At 56.0% G+C, this 16,382-nt stretch overlaps 2 protein-coding genes across 5 annotated transcripts in view; both read right to left on the reverse strand.

Moving 5' to 3' along the window:
• Window positions 1-3,297, reverse strand: part of ARMH1 (armadillo like helical domain containing 1) — a 56,924-nt gene extending 53,627 nt beyond the window's left edge. Inside the window, exon 1 of the mRNA XM_054037016.1 lies at window positions 3,275-3,297. The gene's annotated coding sequence lies outside the window, so the exon portion shown is untranslated. The remainder of the gene's footprint in view (window positions 1-3,274) is intronic.
• Window positions 3,298-12,821: 9,524 nt separating this feature from the next.
• RNF220 (ring finger protein 220) overlaps window positions 12,822-16,382 on the reverse strand; it is a 320,785-nt gene continuing 317,224 nt past the window's right edge. For all 4 annotated transcript variants that reach the window (XM_054036930.1, XM_054036928.1, XM_054036929.1 and 1 more), the window contains one exon: window positions 12,822-16,345. In XM_054036930.1, the coding sequence (XP_053892905.1) occupies window positions 16,274-16,345 (72 nt within the window). In that variant the 3' untranslated portion in view covers window positions 12,822-16,273. The remainder of the gene's footprint in view (window positions 16,346-16,382) is intronic.

Consider the following 16,382-nt stretch of genomic DNA (forward strand, 5'->3'; position numbering starts at 1 on the left):
CTACAGCGGGATGGGGATGTGTGGGCAGGAGCCAAGGGGGTTCAGTGAGGCTACATCCGGGGGGAAATTGTAGGGAGGGGGCTGCTGTTCCCAGGGGAGAGATGTCCCTAGCGAGACCACCCTGGTCGAATGGGCGTGGGACCAGGCTGGTGCCTGACTGGCTGCCAGCCCAAAGCTGCCCCGGGTCCCAAGGAACCTCAGCCCCACATGGCTCCTCTAAGGCGAAGCCGGCCAGGCCAGGCGTTACCCCACAGCTGTGTGCTGGGGGGTGGGTGCATGCAGCCGGCACCTCCCACCCCCCGAAAAACCAGCCACCCCCGCAGCCCCTGCCCTCTGAATAGACGCGTCACTCACCCAGCAGCCAGATGGCCCCCAGACAGCAGCAGCTGCCACCCCCCCCAACTTTAAGGGCCGGCTGCAGGAAGCACTGCATGCTGGGACAGGCCCCCCCCCCGGGTGTTAAGCGGGGGGGGGAAGCACTGCATGCTGGGACAGGCCCCCCCCGGGTGTTAAGTGGGGGGGGAGCACTGCATGCTGGGACAGGCCCCCCCCGGGTGTTAAGCGGGGGGAGGAAGCACTGCATGCTGGGACAGGCCCCCCCCGGGTGTTAAGTGGGGGGGGGAAGCACTGCATGCTGGGACAGGCCCCCCCGGGTGTTAAAAGGAGGCGGGGGGGGGGAATAGCTGGTGGCAGCTAATGTTGGCCGAGCTGGGCTCCGTGACGGGCTCCGCGCTGCCGGCTCCCAGGCTAGGTGCCTCCTTTTGTTTTTAAGGAGAGGGACGTTTTGCCAACGGCTGTCCAATGAGATAAAGGGCTCTCTAAACCCAGCCTCGGCGCCCCCCCCATCCCTCGTCACCCCCAGCTCTCATTGCCCTGGGCCCCGCAGATGGGACCTTTCTCCGTGTCCGTCTCTTGATTCTGCCACAGCAGCTCCCCTCCAGCCCCAGCGCCCGGCCTCACTGCAGCAGCCTCTCGGCCGGGAGAGCAACAGGCCGATGCTGGACGGGCGCCGTCGTCTCCTGCAGGGGCTGCGGCCTGGTGTCTCCGTGGCCTGGCCGTTCCTTGGCCCCTCCGCTGCAATGGCCGTACAGGACGGGGAGCGTTGTCGTGGACACTTGTCCACCCCAGGCCTCTGTTTAATTTCACACGGGGCTGGATGGTAATGATCAGTCACTGTCAGCCAGGGATCACCGAAGGGATCCAGACCCCGGTCCCACCCCTACCAGCTCTTCGACCGTGCCATCGGCTGGCCAGCTCCACCATGGTTAACGCATGTTTAAACCCTGCCCCAGCCCCCAAGAGCTGGTCTATTAAATATACACAGGCAGCGAGGCCTAGCGCGAGTTCTAGGCCCTACGCTCTCCTGCAGCGTGACCTGGGGCAAATCACCTCCCTTTCCTACTTGTCTGTTTCGACTGGAAGCTCTTCGGGGCAGGGACTGTCTGCCCCGTGCAGCGCCGGGGAGCTGAGCTGGGGCTGCTACCGCAATGTTTCTAAAGGCACCGAGCCCACCACGAGGCGGCTGAGCCACCTGCGGGATTTGCCTTTGCTTAGGACCAGGCCAGAGTGACGTGCCTTGAAGCTCAGTTCTACGGGGTCTCTGGACGGCGTCTCACTGCACCAAGCGCCCCTTGTGCAGCGACGGCCCAGCCCAGCACACGGAATCCAAGGCCCTAAGAACAGGAGTCCCGTTAACCTGCATTAGGCCAAACCCCCTCCACCGCTCACTCTCTGTATCCATCCGGCTCCCAACGGTGCTCCGGCTCACAGCATGGCAATAGGAGCCGTCGCTGGCTCCCTCCGCCTGGCTCGTTCACATCCCCGGCACAACAAATAAATAAAGGAGCAGCCTGGAAGGCAGAGGCAATTAGGAGTTTTAAAATCTTGTTTGCTTGCAAAATACAGTGCCCAGTTCATTGCCTGCCACGGGAGGCCCTGCCACGGGAGGCCCTGCCACGGGAGAGGCATCGCCCGTTCCGTACTGATTTCTGGGGTGGGAGCGTTGGGCGTGCTGCATATTTATGATCTGGCGAGTCAGCGGCTGGGTTTTTGGATATCTGCGTGTGAGGATTCTGGCAGCGGCTGCCTGCTTGCATGAGGCTGGAACAAGGATGCTGGCGGTCGTGTGCTAGGCCATTGCAGGGGTTTCTGCGCAGGGGCAGTGCCCAGGCAGACGCAGGTACTGCTCTCGAGTCTCCTGCCGACACCAGCCTGGGCACAGTGGTTGACAGGCCCTGCTAGGGTGCACGTCCCTGCCACCGGAGGGCAGGGCACCTCCCAGCCGTGCCGAGCACTTCTCTTCTTGCGGGACGGCGCAGCGTACGCTCTCCTGGAGAATGGGTTCAGGTCCCACTTTGCCTGGTCTTATATGTTGTGACAGGTGCCCAGAGGCTAGGGTGATGGGCACACCGGAAATGCAATTGGATAGCCATCTCGTCTGCATAGCAGCAAAGGTGGCTGCCCCTGTGTCACCCTGGGGCTCTGGTTCCTCACCAAATATAGAGTTCCAGCCCACAGTCCGTGTTATTCTACTGCCACGGCATCCTCGCAGAGCAGTCTTCCACCGGGATGCTGACACGGGCCACCAGGTTTGGGGAGACAGGAGTGTGAAGCTGGGGGGTAGACTGTGGAACTCACTGCCCCAAGACAGAAGTGACCACAGGCCTCGCTGCACGCAGACCGAGCTGTGAAACTCAGCTCTGAGACCTAGCAGCCCCTGAATAAGCTCTACATACACCCACAGCATGAATACTAATCTAGTAGAGCTCTGTTCCCCTGCGAGCATCCCCGTGCCAGAAGGCAAAGGGCTCCCTGGTACCTAGCAATGCGACTGGCCGCACCAGCTCACTGTAAGCCAACTCCCTGATGTGTGTAAACGGTGCCATGTAAGGTATCATTGGGAACTGGTAACACACTGGGGGGGCATGAATATTATTACATGGCGTATGTGCAGGTGACATATCAAATGATAAAGATGTCTGTCGTGGGGTACTAGGCCAGAGGGGAAACTGGGGTGGGGCGGGGGGGAGGCCTCACCTTCTGGGCAGTGAGTCACTAAACCTGGGCCGTGGAGCCTGGGGTAGCGGTGCCCAATATGCCCAGTATGGGACAGTTGCACCTAAATCTCGTGGGTGGTCACCACACACTGTAATAGGTGTGGGAAGGGGTAGGGGGACCTGGGCCCCCCCTACTCCATCGGGTCCAGACCCAGGGCCCTGTACACCTGATTTCAGGTTCCGGTCTCATTAAACACGTTCCCTAGGCGGTTTCCTACCTGGGACTCCAGCTCTGGCAGTTCCTCTTGGGGCGGCGACCGCCGGCCACTCTCTGGCTCTGAGGTTGACTGGGGGCCCGCTGTGGACTTGGTCTGTTCAGCGTCTGCAGTTGGGGGCTCTGGCAGTTTCCTGGCAGGGGCCGGTACTGTGCGTCCGCTCTCCTCCCCAGTCAGCCCAGCCTGACCTGGACTGCATCCTTTTATACCCTGCTTCCAGCTGGCGCGTGCCTAGCAGGGGTGGGGGGGCGTGGCCTCCTGAGCCCACAGCGAGGGCTTAACCCTTGCTGACCCAGTGTGGGGTTGATACACCCCGTCACAATGTGCCAGAAATATGGTCTGAAAAAATGTGTCTGGCAGGTAGGGCTTAAGTCAACTCCTAGACAAAGGAATGCGGTTCCACCTGCTTGACTGTGTCTCCAGTGTAAAGGGAGCAATGGAAGTACATGTACATCAAATGGTAAACAAAGCCATTGAACTAGCAAGTGGGGCGGGGGGGGGGGGGGGAGGGGAACAGCCACCTAACCATCCCAGCCGGGCTGGAGCCTGCCAAAATTAACATGGTGGCAGCTCCCTGGTGGACACAGCAAACTGAGCCCCTCCTGGGCTGCCTGACTCTGAAAACAAAGAGAACCATTGAGGCTCTCAGCAGCCAGCGAAAGCAACTTCGGCAGCCTTCAGCTGTGGTGCCAATGGAGCCCAGCGCTTCGAGCTCTGTGCTGGAGCCTGGCTGAGGCCTGACCAGCCACGCTGGACGAACGACTGTGGGGAGAAAACGACACGAGTTTGTTAAGTCCAGTTTTCAGCTTTGCCGCGTATTTCTCCTTTTGTTTGTGTGTAACCATTTCGCTCCCCACTCCTGCTTGGGATCCCTTCCACAGCTACTCTGAATACACCGCGTCGTGTTCTAGCGCACACCCAGCTCAGAGCGGTGTTTCAGACTGATGCGGAAACGCCCCAGCTGAACGCACAGGCTGGGGCCGTGCACCGGCTCGTTAAAGGACCCATGTCCATAATAAGGTTTTGCGAGTGTTACCGTGAGATGGGCTGAGCACATCCCATCAGAGGAGCTGATTTTGGGGGAGACAGGACTGGAAGGTGCTGGGGCCAGGGTGAGGTCATGGTCTGTGAGCAGGCGCCTGGCCCCAGGGCGCTGAGCCAACGCTGCACAGCACAGACACACCAGGGTTACAGGGCAGGTGGCGACAGAGCCCCTTTCCTGCCTGGCTGAACCCCCATATCCCCCACTCCAAAGGGGACCCTGGCATGGCCCTTTCTCTTCAAGGGCTGACCCCGTCAACACTGGCTCGCATCCAGTGAAATATACACAGCCACAAACCGTTTCTCTCCCTCTCCGGTATCTTGGAAATCCATTGCCGTGCCGTGGCCAGGGAGCATGGCCGGCACGAGAACCAAAGCCCACAATGGCAGTGGCCGTATTTAGGAACTGGACCACGCTTCCCTGACCTTGGTCTTGGCTCATTCCTTGCTTGGTGCTGAGATGGTGGCTCTGAAACGGGCATCGACGTCTGTTTCCTGCATATATATCTATCTATCTTCCTACTGTATTTTCCACTGCATGCATCCAAAGAAGTGGGCTGTAGCCCACGGAAGCTTATGCTCAAATAAATGTATTAGTCTCTAAGGTGCCACAAGTACTCCTGTTCTTTTTGCGGCTACAAACTAACACGTCTGCTACTCTGAAATCTGTTTCCTGCAATGCTGATGGCTGGGTCAGTGTTCCGGCTTTTGAATCTAGATCCATTAATGGACACGAGCACATGCAGTGGGGGCCCTGTATTTGTCCAACGTGGCCTCTGTCCTGCTCACATGCTGCAGGCCTGATCCTGTGAGGTGCTGAGGTGGCTCTCGAGGGCACCCAGCATTGTACACACTCCCCAAGTGTTTGCAAAGTTAACCCGCTCAGCCTCCCGTCAGCGCAGCCATGTTGCAAACACGTGTTTCTCTCCCCCTTATTCTTTCCAGTATGTAGTTTAATAGCAATAATGAGTAGTCTAGCCTGGGTATGTCACCCCTGCCCTCTACTGCCTGGAATCAGAACTGATTGCTTGTGTGTGTCCTATGCCCCATACTGCTACCCGTTCACAGTGCCGGGCCTTCAATCTGCCAGCGAGGCGGGGGCCTCTGCTGCTGGGGCTGACATGCTGTCACCACTGTTGCTGTGATGTTGCCGGTGACCATGAGGTGCTGCAAGGTGACGTGCAAAGTCTAGGTTACACTTCATATTGTTACTCCACAGCCCGTGCAAGGGGCTGAGCGAAGGTTATGCCAAGACTCCCCGCCATTCGGCTTCTCAGTGTTTGCATCCGTAACCCTAACAGACAACCTGGTTTTCTAATGTGCCATTGTGACGAACTGGGCCTGTTCTCACTGTGTCTGTGAATGCTGACAGGGGAGTGTGACTAGGATGGTCTGCATTGCAGGATGGGATCTGCCCGAGGGCGCATACCTGAGTGTGTAACATGAGAACCCAGGAAGGGGTTGAAGAGGAGGCGACTCCTTATCCCGGGAAACTGAACAAAGGCTGTGGGAGGGGTCGCTGAAGGCAGAGGGCTGGAAGCAGGCAGGGAGAGAGGGCTGGGGGGCAGAGCTGGCTCTGACCTCCCAAGGGGGGCTGGGCTGGGATGCCCGGGGACCCCAAGATGGACCTAACTGAGGGGGTCCCTGTTGTCTGTGCCTGCAAGACCTGTCTTGGACTGTATTCCTGTCATCCAAATAAACCTTCTGCTTTACTGGCTGGCTGAGAGTCATGGTGAATCGCAGGAAGCCGGGGGTGCAGGGCCCTGAGTCCCCCAATACTCCGTGACAACTGGTGGCAGAGGTGGGATCTACTGCACCCCGTGGACGGCGCTTCCTGCAGTAAGTGACTGGGGAGCAGTAAAACGAAGGGGGATTGACGGGGACCAGGCGTGCTGAAGAGTGAGAGAGAGACCGTTATTACCCCTGGGAGTGTGTGACCAGCGAGAAGGACTTTTGCAGTAACAGGGTCCCCCGGGGGGATCGCAGCGAGTGGTCCCAGGGGCGGAGGAGTCTGCAGCTCGACCCTGGCAGAGAGGCGGTGACCTCGAGAAGGGCTGGCACACTAGGGGGCCCCCTGGGAACTGTGGGGAGCTGTGAGCACACAGGCCGGTGAGTGGCCAGCAGGAAGATGTATGCCAAGCGGCTTAAGAGCGACCTGGTGGAGCTGTGCAAGCAGAGGCGGCTGCGCATTGGGAGGCTCACCAAAGAACAGCTCATTGCCCAGCTGGAGGCGGAAGATCGCGCGAATGAACTGATCCCTGTGTCTCAGGGAAGCAGCCTGGCAAATGCAGCGCAGGCACCAGTGTCTGTCCCAGCTGGGAGTGGTCAGCCGGCTGCTGAGGGCTTCCCGAGACCCCTCCTTCCTATGCCTAGGGGAAGGGTGGGGAGGAGCCCAGCAAATACCGAGGGCGCCGTGACCCCCCCGGCCAGCAGGGGGTCCCCCCGGCGAAGCTCGCCGGCCAGCAGAGGATCCTCCCGGCGGCGTTCGGCATCCGGGGAGCGGAATTGGCTGGAATGGGAGAAAGAGCTAAAACTGAGGGAGCTGGAGGATCGTGAACAACAGAGACAGCATGAAGAGAGACAGCGTCAGCATGAACGGGAGGAGAAAGAGAGACAGAGACAGCATGAACGGGAGGAGAAAGAGAGACAGAGACAGGAGAATGAGAGACAGCATCAGCGTGAACTGGAACTGACGAGACTGAGGGGCAGCGAACCCCCGGCTGCGGTGAGTGAGGGGGGACCCGGGACTGCACGGAGCTTTGATAAGTGCATCATGGCCCCATACAAGGAGGGGGAGGACATGGATGACTTCCTGGAGGCCTTTGAGACGGCCTGCGAGCTGCACCAGGTTGATCCCGCGGACAGACTCCGGGTCCTTACCCCCTTACTGGACCCCAAAGCCGTGGCATTGTACCGCCAACTGGAAGAGGCAGAGAAAGGGGACTACGAGCTATTCAAAAAGGCCCTGCTACGGGAGTTTGGGCTGACTCCTGAGATGTACCGGGAAAGGTTCCGGAATCAGGATAAAACCCCTGAGATCTCATATCTGCAACTAGCCGCCCGCATGGAAGGATACGCCAGCAAGTGGGCTGATGGGGCCCAGACGAAGGAGGACCTGGTCAAACTGCTGGTACTGGAGCAACTGTATGAGCGGTGCCCATCTGACCTGAGGCTGTGGTTGGTGGACAGAAAGCCAGAGAACCCGCAACAGGCAGGCCGGCTGGCCGATGAGTTCGTAAAGAGCCGGTCAGGAGATAAAAGGGAGGAGTCCCAAAGGAGCAATCCCACCACAACGCAGAGAGAGAGTCACCATGGGACCTCCCCGTGGGAAAATACAGAAAAACCCCATCAGAGGGGAACATCCGGCATCAGGACCATCCGACCCACTCAAGGGGACCCATGGGACATGGGCTGCTACCACTGTGGCCAAAAGGGCCACATACGGGCCCAGTGCCCCAGGCTCAGGGACAGACTGAGCAGGCCGAACCCACAGAGGGTTGACTGGGTAGAGACCCAGCCCGGCGAGAGGCAGCATTCCCAGGGAAGGGGGGCTGGCAGAGTACCACCTGCTAAGGAGGGAGGAGAGCCCCAGGCTAGCTTCTCTGGGGGGCCAGATGCTCCGGATTCAAAGTTCTCCGTTTACAGGGTTGGCGCGGGGCTGTCCCTGCGGAGCGAGTGCCTTGTTCCCCTGGAGGTGGAGGGGAAGAAAGTTTATGGTTACTGGGACACGGGCGCAGAGGTGACACTGGCCCGGCCCGAGGTGGTGGCCCCAGATCGGGTGGTGCCCAACACCTTCCTGACCCTGACCGGGGTGGGCGGGACCCCATTCAAGGTTCCCGTAGCGAGGGTACACCTGAAATGGGGGGCCAAGGAGGGCCCCAAGGACGTGGGAGTGCACCACCATTTGCCCACCGAGGTGTTGATGGGGGGGGACCTAGAGGACTGGCCAAGCAGCCCCCAGACCGCCTTAGTTGTGACCCGCGGTCAGAGCCGGCAAGGGGCACTGCCCCCTGGCCTTGGGGGGGGTGCTTTGCCTGAGGCGCGGGACCCTAAGCTGGTGGGGAGGGAACGCCCAGGGACGCGGCTCAGGGAGGCTGCAGCTTCGGACCCAGCGGGCGAGGAAGAGCAGGTGGCCATCCCTGTCCCAGCTGCTGAGTTCCAGGCCGAGTTGCAGAGAGATCCCTCCTTGCGGAAGATAAGGGACCTGGCCGACCTCAATGCGGTACAGACCATGGGACGAGGTGGCCGGAAAAGGTTCCTGTGGGAGAAGGGGTTCCTGTACCGAGAATGGGCTCCCCCAGGGAAAATGGAGTCAGGGGGGATCAGGAGGCAGCTGGTGGTACCCCAGAAGTATCGCCGCCAGCTGCTGTGCCGGGCCCATGACATTCCCCTCTCAGGGCACCAGGGAACCTGGCGTACCCAGCAGAGGCTGCTACGGAGCTTTTACTGGCCTGGGGTCTTTGTTACTGTCCGACAGTACTGCGGATCCTGTGACCCCTGTCAGAGGGGGAGGAAGGCCTGGGACAAGGGGAAAACAGCTTTAGGACCCTTGCCCAGCATAAAGGATCCTTTCCAGAGGGTGGCCAAGGTTAAAAGGGCGGCTCTGAACCAAGAGAGCCCAAAGCACAGACCTCCAGACTGGAGCGCTGGGAGAAGACCACAGCCCAGTTGGAACCCCAGAGGTATGGGGGTGGGAAAAGGGCGCAGGCCGCATAAACCTTCCCACATGCGAACTGCGAGTGCCATCAAGCACCCCCGACCTAAGGGGGGGCGTGAAACTGGAGGGGCCTGGTGTAATTCTCACCAAGGAATGGGAGGGATGCGGTGGCATCCATGGGAACGGGGGTAGGTTCGAACTTCCCCGGGTCACTGGCTAAAGTGACCCTGCTCAGTTCGGTCTCGAAGGGGGGAGAGATGTGACGAACTGGGCCTGTTCTCACTGTGGTCTGTGAATGCTGACAGGGGAGTGTGACTAGGATGGTCTGCATTGCAGGATGGGATCTGCCCGAGGCCGCATACCTGAGTGTGTAACATGAGAACCCAGGAAGGGGTTGAAGGGGAGGCGACTCCTTAGCCCGGGAAACTGAACAAAGGCTGTGGGAGGGGTCGCTGAAGGCAGAGGGCTGGAAGCAGGCAGGGAGAGAGGACTGGGGGGCAGAGCTGGCTCTGACCTCCCAAGGGGGGCTGGGCTGGGATGCCCGGGGACCCCAAGATGGACCTAACTGAGGGGGTCCCTGTTGTCTGTGCCTGCAAGACCTGTCTTGGACTGTATTCCTGTCATCCAAATAAACCTTCTGCTTTACTGGCTGGCTGAGAGTCATGGTGAATCGCAGGAAGCCAGGGGTGCAGGGCCCTGAGTCCCCCAATACTCCGTGACAGCCATTTTTTGGTCACGTTCTCTGCGCTCTGTCACGTTCCCCCAGCCCAGTGGCTTCGAGCAACCCTACGATAACAACCCAGCACGCGCAGCTCGGTGTGGGTGAGCGATCAGGGGCTGGGTGGGAGCGATCTTCGGCATGACAAAACCCCAGTTTCAGGGGGGTTATTCTTAACAGTGTGAAATGTACCAATGTGATTGAATTCCCTCGCTAACAGCCTTTGAGCATGTGGAGAAATGACAGGGTTCAGGCCTGCGTGTTCTCTCCTCGGCAGGTTGAGTCCTTCCTGCTTGTGTCCCCCCCCCGGACCCCAATCGCTCCTAACTAACCAACACGGCAGCTTTATTTTCTCTCTCCTTTTGTTCCTTTCATAGTGACATAAGTCTCCCCATGACACGGGGCCATTCTTCATCCCCACAGGACATGATTGATCTCGGCCGATTACCATTTTCCATTTATCTGCGCAGGAGTTAACCTCGTTTTCTTGGTAACCGCATTAGACGTTTCATGAATCCTGACTTCTCGGGGAGTTTCTGGGAACGGGTGGGGAGCACAGGGAGGGATTTGATTCCAGGGGAAGGGGGGAGGGGAGGAAGAGAGCTAATTGGCAGGAATTGATGGGATGAAAGGATCAGATTGGTGCCCTGGCAGCTCTTCCCAGAAACCACCCCGCTGAGAAATCCCATGTTCACATTAGCTGCCTCCCAGCACCGCCCCCGGAGTTCTGGTCTGGGGGGGGCGACATGCCCACCCTGCCTCTGCCAGCCTTTCGTTCCAGGCGGCCTCCCAGTTTAGAAGGCGGGCGACAGCCCAGAATGCAGGGCTCCGTCTTCCTGACGAGCGGTAACAATCCTGCGACATTTTAAACCACATTCCGTTTAGTCCCTGCGGTTTGGTGTCGCGGCCCTAGAGCGGGCGTGGACCCCCAGCACCATTGGCACCACAGCCAAAGAGCCGGGTGCTAGCCTGAGACCTGGGTGTGGCGCCCTATTGGGCCACAGGTGCTGGGCAAGTCACTTAGGCCCATCCCCAAAGGTATGTAGGTGCCGAACTCCTGCTGAGTTCAATGGAACGGAGGAGCTGGCCTTGGCCTCCTTGTGCCTCATTCCCCCAGCTATACGACAGGGATCAGAGCTGTTCTCTTAACACAGGGATGTGCTGAGGATACATGCGTTAAAGCGTGCGAGGGGCTCAGATATTACAGTGAAAGAGGCTAAATCAGTACCCTAGGTAGCCCTCGATAGCGTGAGCTAAAAGGAGCCCACTATCTGCTAGCACTAGTAGGCCATTGCCCCTGCATGAGATATCTACTGGAAAGGGGACACAGTGCACATGTTACAAGCATGGTCTATTTGCAACTCCCCGCAAAAATGAGGTAAGTGCAATTCTGCCTCAAGCCAGTCCCTGCACCTCTTTGTGCTGGTTCCTTAGAGGTATAGACTGACCGGCCACCTGGGGCTCAGGTCATTCATTTGCGCACACAACTCTGAGACCCTCCAATGCAATGAGCCAGCGTTATCCCCAAACATCGCACGCGGCCTCACGCTGCTGCATCAGAGCCGGAAAATGAAACTGACTCGTCTACTTTTCAGTGTTTGCTTTTTCGCATCTCACTCAAAGTTCGTATATGAAACTCTTCAGTGGTGGTGATAAAAGTGGTAGGAAAAATCTGACCTGGCTCAGGAGACAGGGCCAGTTCTCACGGGAGATGCGGTCTAATCTCAGGCAGGTCAGGGATTGTATTTGTCTCATATATGCCGAGCACTTTGCAGAACAGGGTCAGATCCGGCCGCCTAGTCCTACCTACCGTACTAGAAATAAAAGGTCAGTGCTTGGGCTGGGCAAAAACTGGACCTTAGTTTTCAAAACTAGACTGATTTTCTTAAACACACACAGACCACTCCCTTCCCCTGCTCCAGTTCTTCATTACTGGGGTATGGAGGTTCTGGGCATCTGCACACCACAGTATATTTTGCTGTGGAAAATCCCATTAGCACAAGCCTACGTAAGTTACCTGGAGCACAGAACTTTGTTAGGGAAAAGATCACAACTGGACTGAATATGCCTCTCTTCTGCACCGGGGTGTTGTTTGGAATGAGAATTTGTTTTATTCCCCTTTGACCAGCTGGGAAATCTTAACAATTAAAAAGCAATTTTTTCAATCTGAAACTTCCGCGCGCACGCACGTGCGCACACACACACACACACACACACACACACACACACACACACACACACACACACACACACACACACACACACACACCCCGCGCAAATCAGGAAATCTGGACTCAAGAACTAAAAAAGTAGTTTAAAAAAAAGATCAATGAAGTAGTCAAGCAAAGAGCAACTGCCAACTCCACTCGCAGGATATGAATATATAATGTGGATTTTGCACTGTTGGCAAATCTAAGGGGAACTGGTGCATTGTGCGCTGGGATGAGCTAAGGAGGAAGACTGCCCACTTAGTAGTATGTGCTGATACATCCAGGCCCTCTGCACCGGAGGAAAGGACGTACGTGGGGAACAGACATTTAAGAATAGGCTCTCCAGTCTAGCAGAGACAGGTCTCACGTGATCCAATGGCTGGAAGTTGAAGCCAGACACTTGCAGACTGGAAATAAGGCCTACGGTTTTGATGGAGAAAACGACTGGAGCAATTCACCAGGGTTGCGGGGGGGGGGGGGGGGGGTACTCTGGGAATTATTTTGGGGCTGGCCTGTGCTCTACAAGACGAGCTCATCACAATGGTGCCTTCTGGCCTGGGAATCTCTCAGAGGTTTGAATGGGAAGCTGTCTGCTTATGATCATCTCCATTCTGCTTAGTCCAGAAAAGAGACAGGAGGTGGCTGGAGAAGTGTCCCTCTCCCACTGTACTGCTGACACCCATTTTCTCCCACCAAGGTCACCGCCCATTCCAATTGAGGAGTGGCCACCTCTAGACTCTGCAGAGTATTGCTAACATCCTCCGACCCCACAACTACCGTGTGCCCGCGCCTAGAAGCAGCAGCTCTCAGTGCTCAAAGCCCTTGGCCACAGGCCAATACCGGGTGCAGGAGCATCTTAGTCACATCCCCACCCGCTCCAGAGCGCCGAGACAGAGACCGGGAAGGAAGGAAGGAGAGATCGGGAAGATTTATACTCGTTTAATTAATGTCAAATGTAGTTTACAAACGGGAATGACAAGTACCTTTTTATATAATATACATTGACACACAATCATTGACACAACTGGAATATCACCTTGTGCAATTGGGATTCTTTGGGCAAAGAGAGTTAATTCCTTTTTTTGTTTTTTGTTTTTGTTTAAGCTCATTGTGGAAGAGGAGAAAGCGAAAACGCGGCTGGCTCCTGAGAAGGCCAGAACGAGACTCTTCTCTCTCCATTCTCCCCTCAGATCCCCACCCTTCCTAAAAACAGGGACGGCTTTACATTAAAAAAAACATTACTGGTTACATATGGTTTTACAGCTACGTACACAGCACACTGCTGCTCCACAACACACGAGAGAGATCCTGGCTCTCAGTGCCTCCTTGCAAGGCAGAGCTCGGGCCCTGGGGACCCTGCCCTCCCCACTTCCCCATTCCCAACTGCCTTTAAAAAAATAAATAAATCACTGCGCATTCTCCAATTCCATTCACAGAGAGATCACAGCTCTAGTCCCAAGGCCACCCGCAGCCAGTGCTGGGCATGGCTGCCCCACCAGGCGGAGTTTATTATTCCAATTTAAAAACCAAACCTGCTGACTGCCTTTCCCAGGGCTTAAGTGCTACAGGCAGGGCTACTTCCCAGCATGACAAATGGCATTCATGTGCAGCCCCTCTCTCTACTCTCACAGGTCTGGGGAGAAACGTCCCAACTTGGAATGTCAGACTCGTTTTCTCTCGCAGTCACAGATTCCTCTCCATCTCCCAATCACTGCCCAGGAAGGTACATGTGCACAGCGTCAGCTACCAGGGAAGGGCCACGGATGCCCAGGATAGACTCACATGGGCAACAACTGTACGGTAGGTAGAGATTGCTGCTTTGAGAGCGTAAGGACCCAGGAAGCTCTGACTTAAGTGATATCGTCTTTGTTGGGGGGTGGGGAAGGAGGAATATAATTCCATCAGGAGACAGATTGATTTTGTGCAACAGGGTCCTTTAGAATTCAAACAGCAAGACACTGACCAAAATGGCAGCTCCCAGGAGAAGACATCATACACTCAGGCAGGGAAGTTGTGATAGAAATATCACTACTGAGACAAGCTGCCTCATCAAATCTTCTGTTACTGCAAAACACAAACCACCTTTGCAGTGCTGGGGAGGAGTCCTAAGTAGTAAACCCTCTTGGTGTCAACACACCCTCTGGTGGCCAGGTGTCCTACACCAAGGAATCCAGCAAGTAGGAGTGACCTTGGCTTCCAAAACAGCCTTCAAATAACCACTGACGTGCAATGTTCCTGTGTCTAGCTTGTTCTGGTCTCTCCCCCAGGTTCATGAAGCGAGACAGCTAGTGAGAGAGAGCTGCCTGGAGAACAGCAACACAGGGTTACCTTCACCAACTTCCCTTCTCCCACATTTCAGCACTGAGCTACTGCCCTGCAAGGGCACCACCCTGGCAACAAGAGCCACTGGTGAGCGCCTTTAAACAACTCACGCAGCCTTGCAAAACTCAACTGGCTCGAGAGGCGAACGTTGCTTTTTGGTAGGTAAAAGCGTATTTGTTTCTTTGTTCCCGAGGTAACGGGGGAGTAGATGGCAACCCTCGGCCGGTGACAGTTGTGTGTGCCTGTGGCCCTGGAAGCTAAGGAGAGGTGAGAGCGGCTGTAGGTGCCGCTGTGGAAGAAGCTAGGGGGAATCTCCCGGGAGGAGGCCATTGGGGATCACTGGCACTGACTGGATGTATCTGAATTTTTGCTCATCTTAGTCAGTTCAGTGAGGCTGGGTTCTCCTTGCCAACTCACTGGCCTGAGAGAGGGGCCCTAGCATCACCCTTTACTTAGATGTGGAAGTTACCTTGCATTGTTTTAAGAGGAGGAACGTGCACCATGTCCTAGGAACCCCGGCTCAGGCAGGCTCTGGAAGAGATCGGCGATCTCAAGCAACCTTCCACTCTAGCAAAGAGCTCGTACCAGAAAGTCAGTGCAATTCTGACGCCTCTCCCGGCCAGTACTGGCAAAGCGGCAGAACAAGGCAGCAGGATGGACGCAGATGGCAAAGAAGGCAGCACAGCGGCCTCCCCAGAGAACACCTCGAGCAAGAACCTTCCTTCCCTGCACTGTAGTCGCCTCCTACTCCTCAGCCCGTAACGGTCTCAGCCAGAAGGGAGAACAACCGGAAGCCTTGGCCCTGAGCCTGTGCCACGGCCCCACCTCTCCTGCGGGCAGAGGCGGCGCTCCAGAGCAGAGGGAACCCCCTGGGCCATTGGGCAGTGAACTCCTTTCCAGTGGGAACAAAAGCCAGTGGTAGGGGCACGGCCTTTGGGTTTCGTGGACAATGGCTGGGTTAACTGAAGCTTTGGACTGCAGATTCCCAACCCCTGGAGACAGCGGCACTTGGCCATATCCATTCCGGCCTCCTGTCTAATCTCAACTCCTGCCCCATGTGGAAAAGAGGCGACAGGGCCTGAGCCAGACCTTTCCAACCGCCCCCCTTCCCCGATGAGAAACTAAACGCCGCTGGCTTTCAGTGGGAGAAAGCGTCTATTAGAAATAGCCCCATTAGCGACGGCTAATGACAAAACCCGGCTCCCCTACTCCCCATAAGTCTTGTAAGTTATGGGCGATGCTACAGCCATTACTAAAAAGCTGTTAACTTCATATCTGACTGAGGAAATATACACCACAGAACATTAAACCATTTATATTATAGATATGGATATATATATACTTTTTTTAAACTAATGACTTTAATGCCAAAACTTTGCAGAACCAAGAAAAATATGGGTTTAATGTTCTCCGCTCGTTTTTTTTCTTCTTTAAAAAAAAAATACAACCAAAAAAAGGGCAACTTATTAGTATGTAATGTTTGTGTCTATCCCATTTATACACAACATTGTAAACGTATATAATCTATATTACATGTGCTTCATTTTCTGCCTGTGGGGTTTTTCTTTAAACCTTTTTTTTTAAATCACTAGAACACCACCAAAAAAAGAACAAACAAACAAAACAAAAAATAAAATAAAACAAACCCAAAAAACAAACAAAAACAAAAAAACCCAACCAACCAAACTGAACAAAGAACACAAGTTACAGGTTATTTAACATCTTTCTGTCAAGGGTCCCTTCCCAGTCTTCTGGGGTTGTTGAGTGAACAGCACAGTCCAAAGGAAGGGCTCACAAGCCATCCGCGATGCACAGCCAGCTCTGGGGAGAGGGGAACACTGGTTTGAAAAAAGGGTTTGGTTTTGCCCGCTGTAGAGTCGCCAAAGGAGGTCCCAACACGAGAGACACGGAGGCCGAGGCTTTCCCGCGGCTCCTTTATCCTTGAGTCCACGTCTGGAGTCTGTGTGTTTGAAACGTCCTTTCTTGTCATTCTTTCCCCCCTTGGTGTGATGAGCTGATCCGGGTAGCTGGGTCCCGCCCTCCGGCTGCGTCCTTCATAAGTAGATGCGCCTGAGGTCTCCGGGAGATGTGATGGTGTTACACTGAGGGCAGAGCTTCTTAGCGCCCTGCAGCCGGCGGAGGGAACAGAAAGAGAAATGTCAC

Source organism: Malaclemys terrapin, chromosome 8, assembly GCF_027887155.1.
Source record: "Malaclemys terrapin pileata isolate rMalTer1 chromosome 8, rMalTer1.hap1, whole genome shotgun sequence".
NCBI classification, from domain to species: Eukaryota; Metazoa; Chordata; order Testudines; family Emydidae; genus Malaclemys; species Malaclemys terrapin.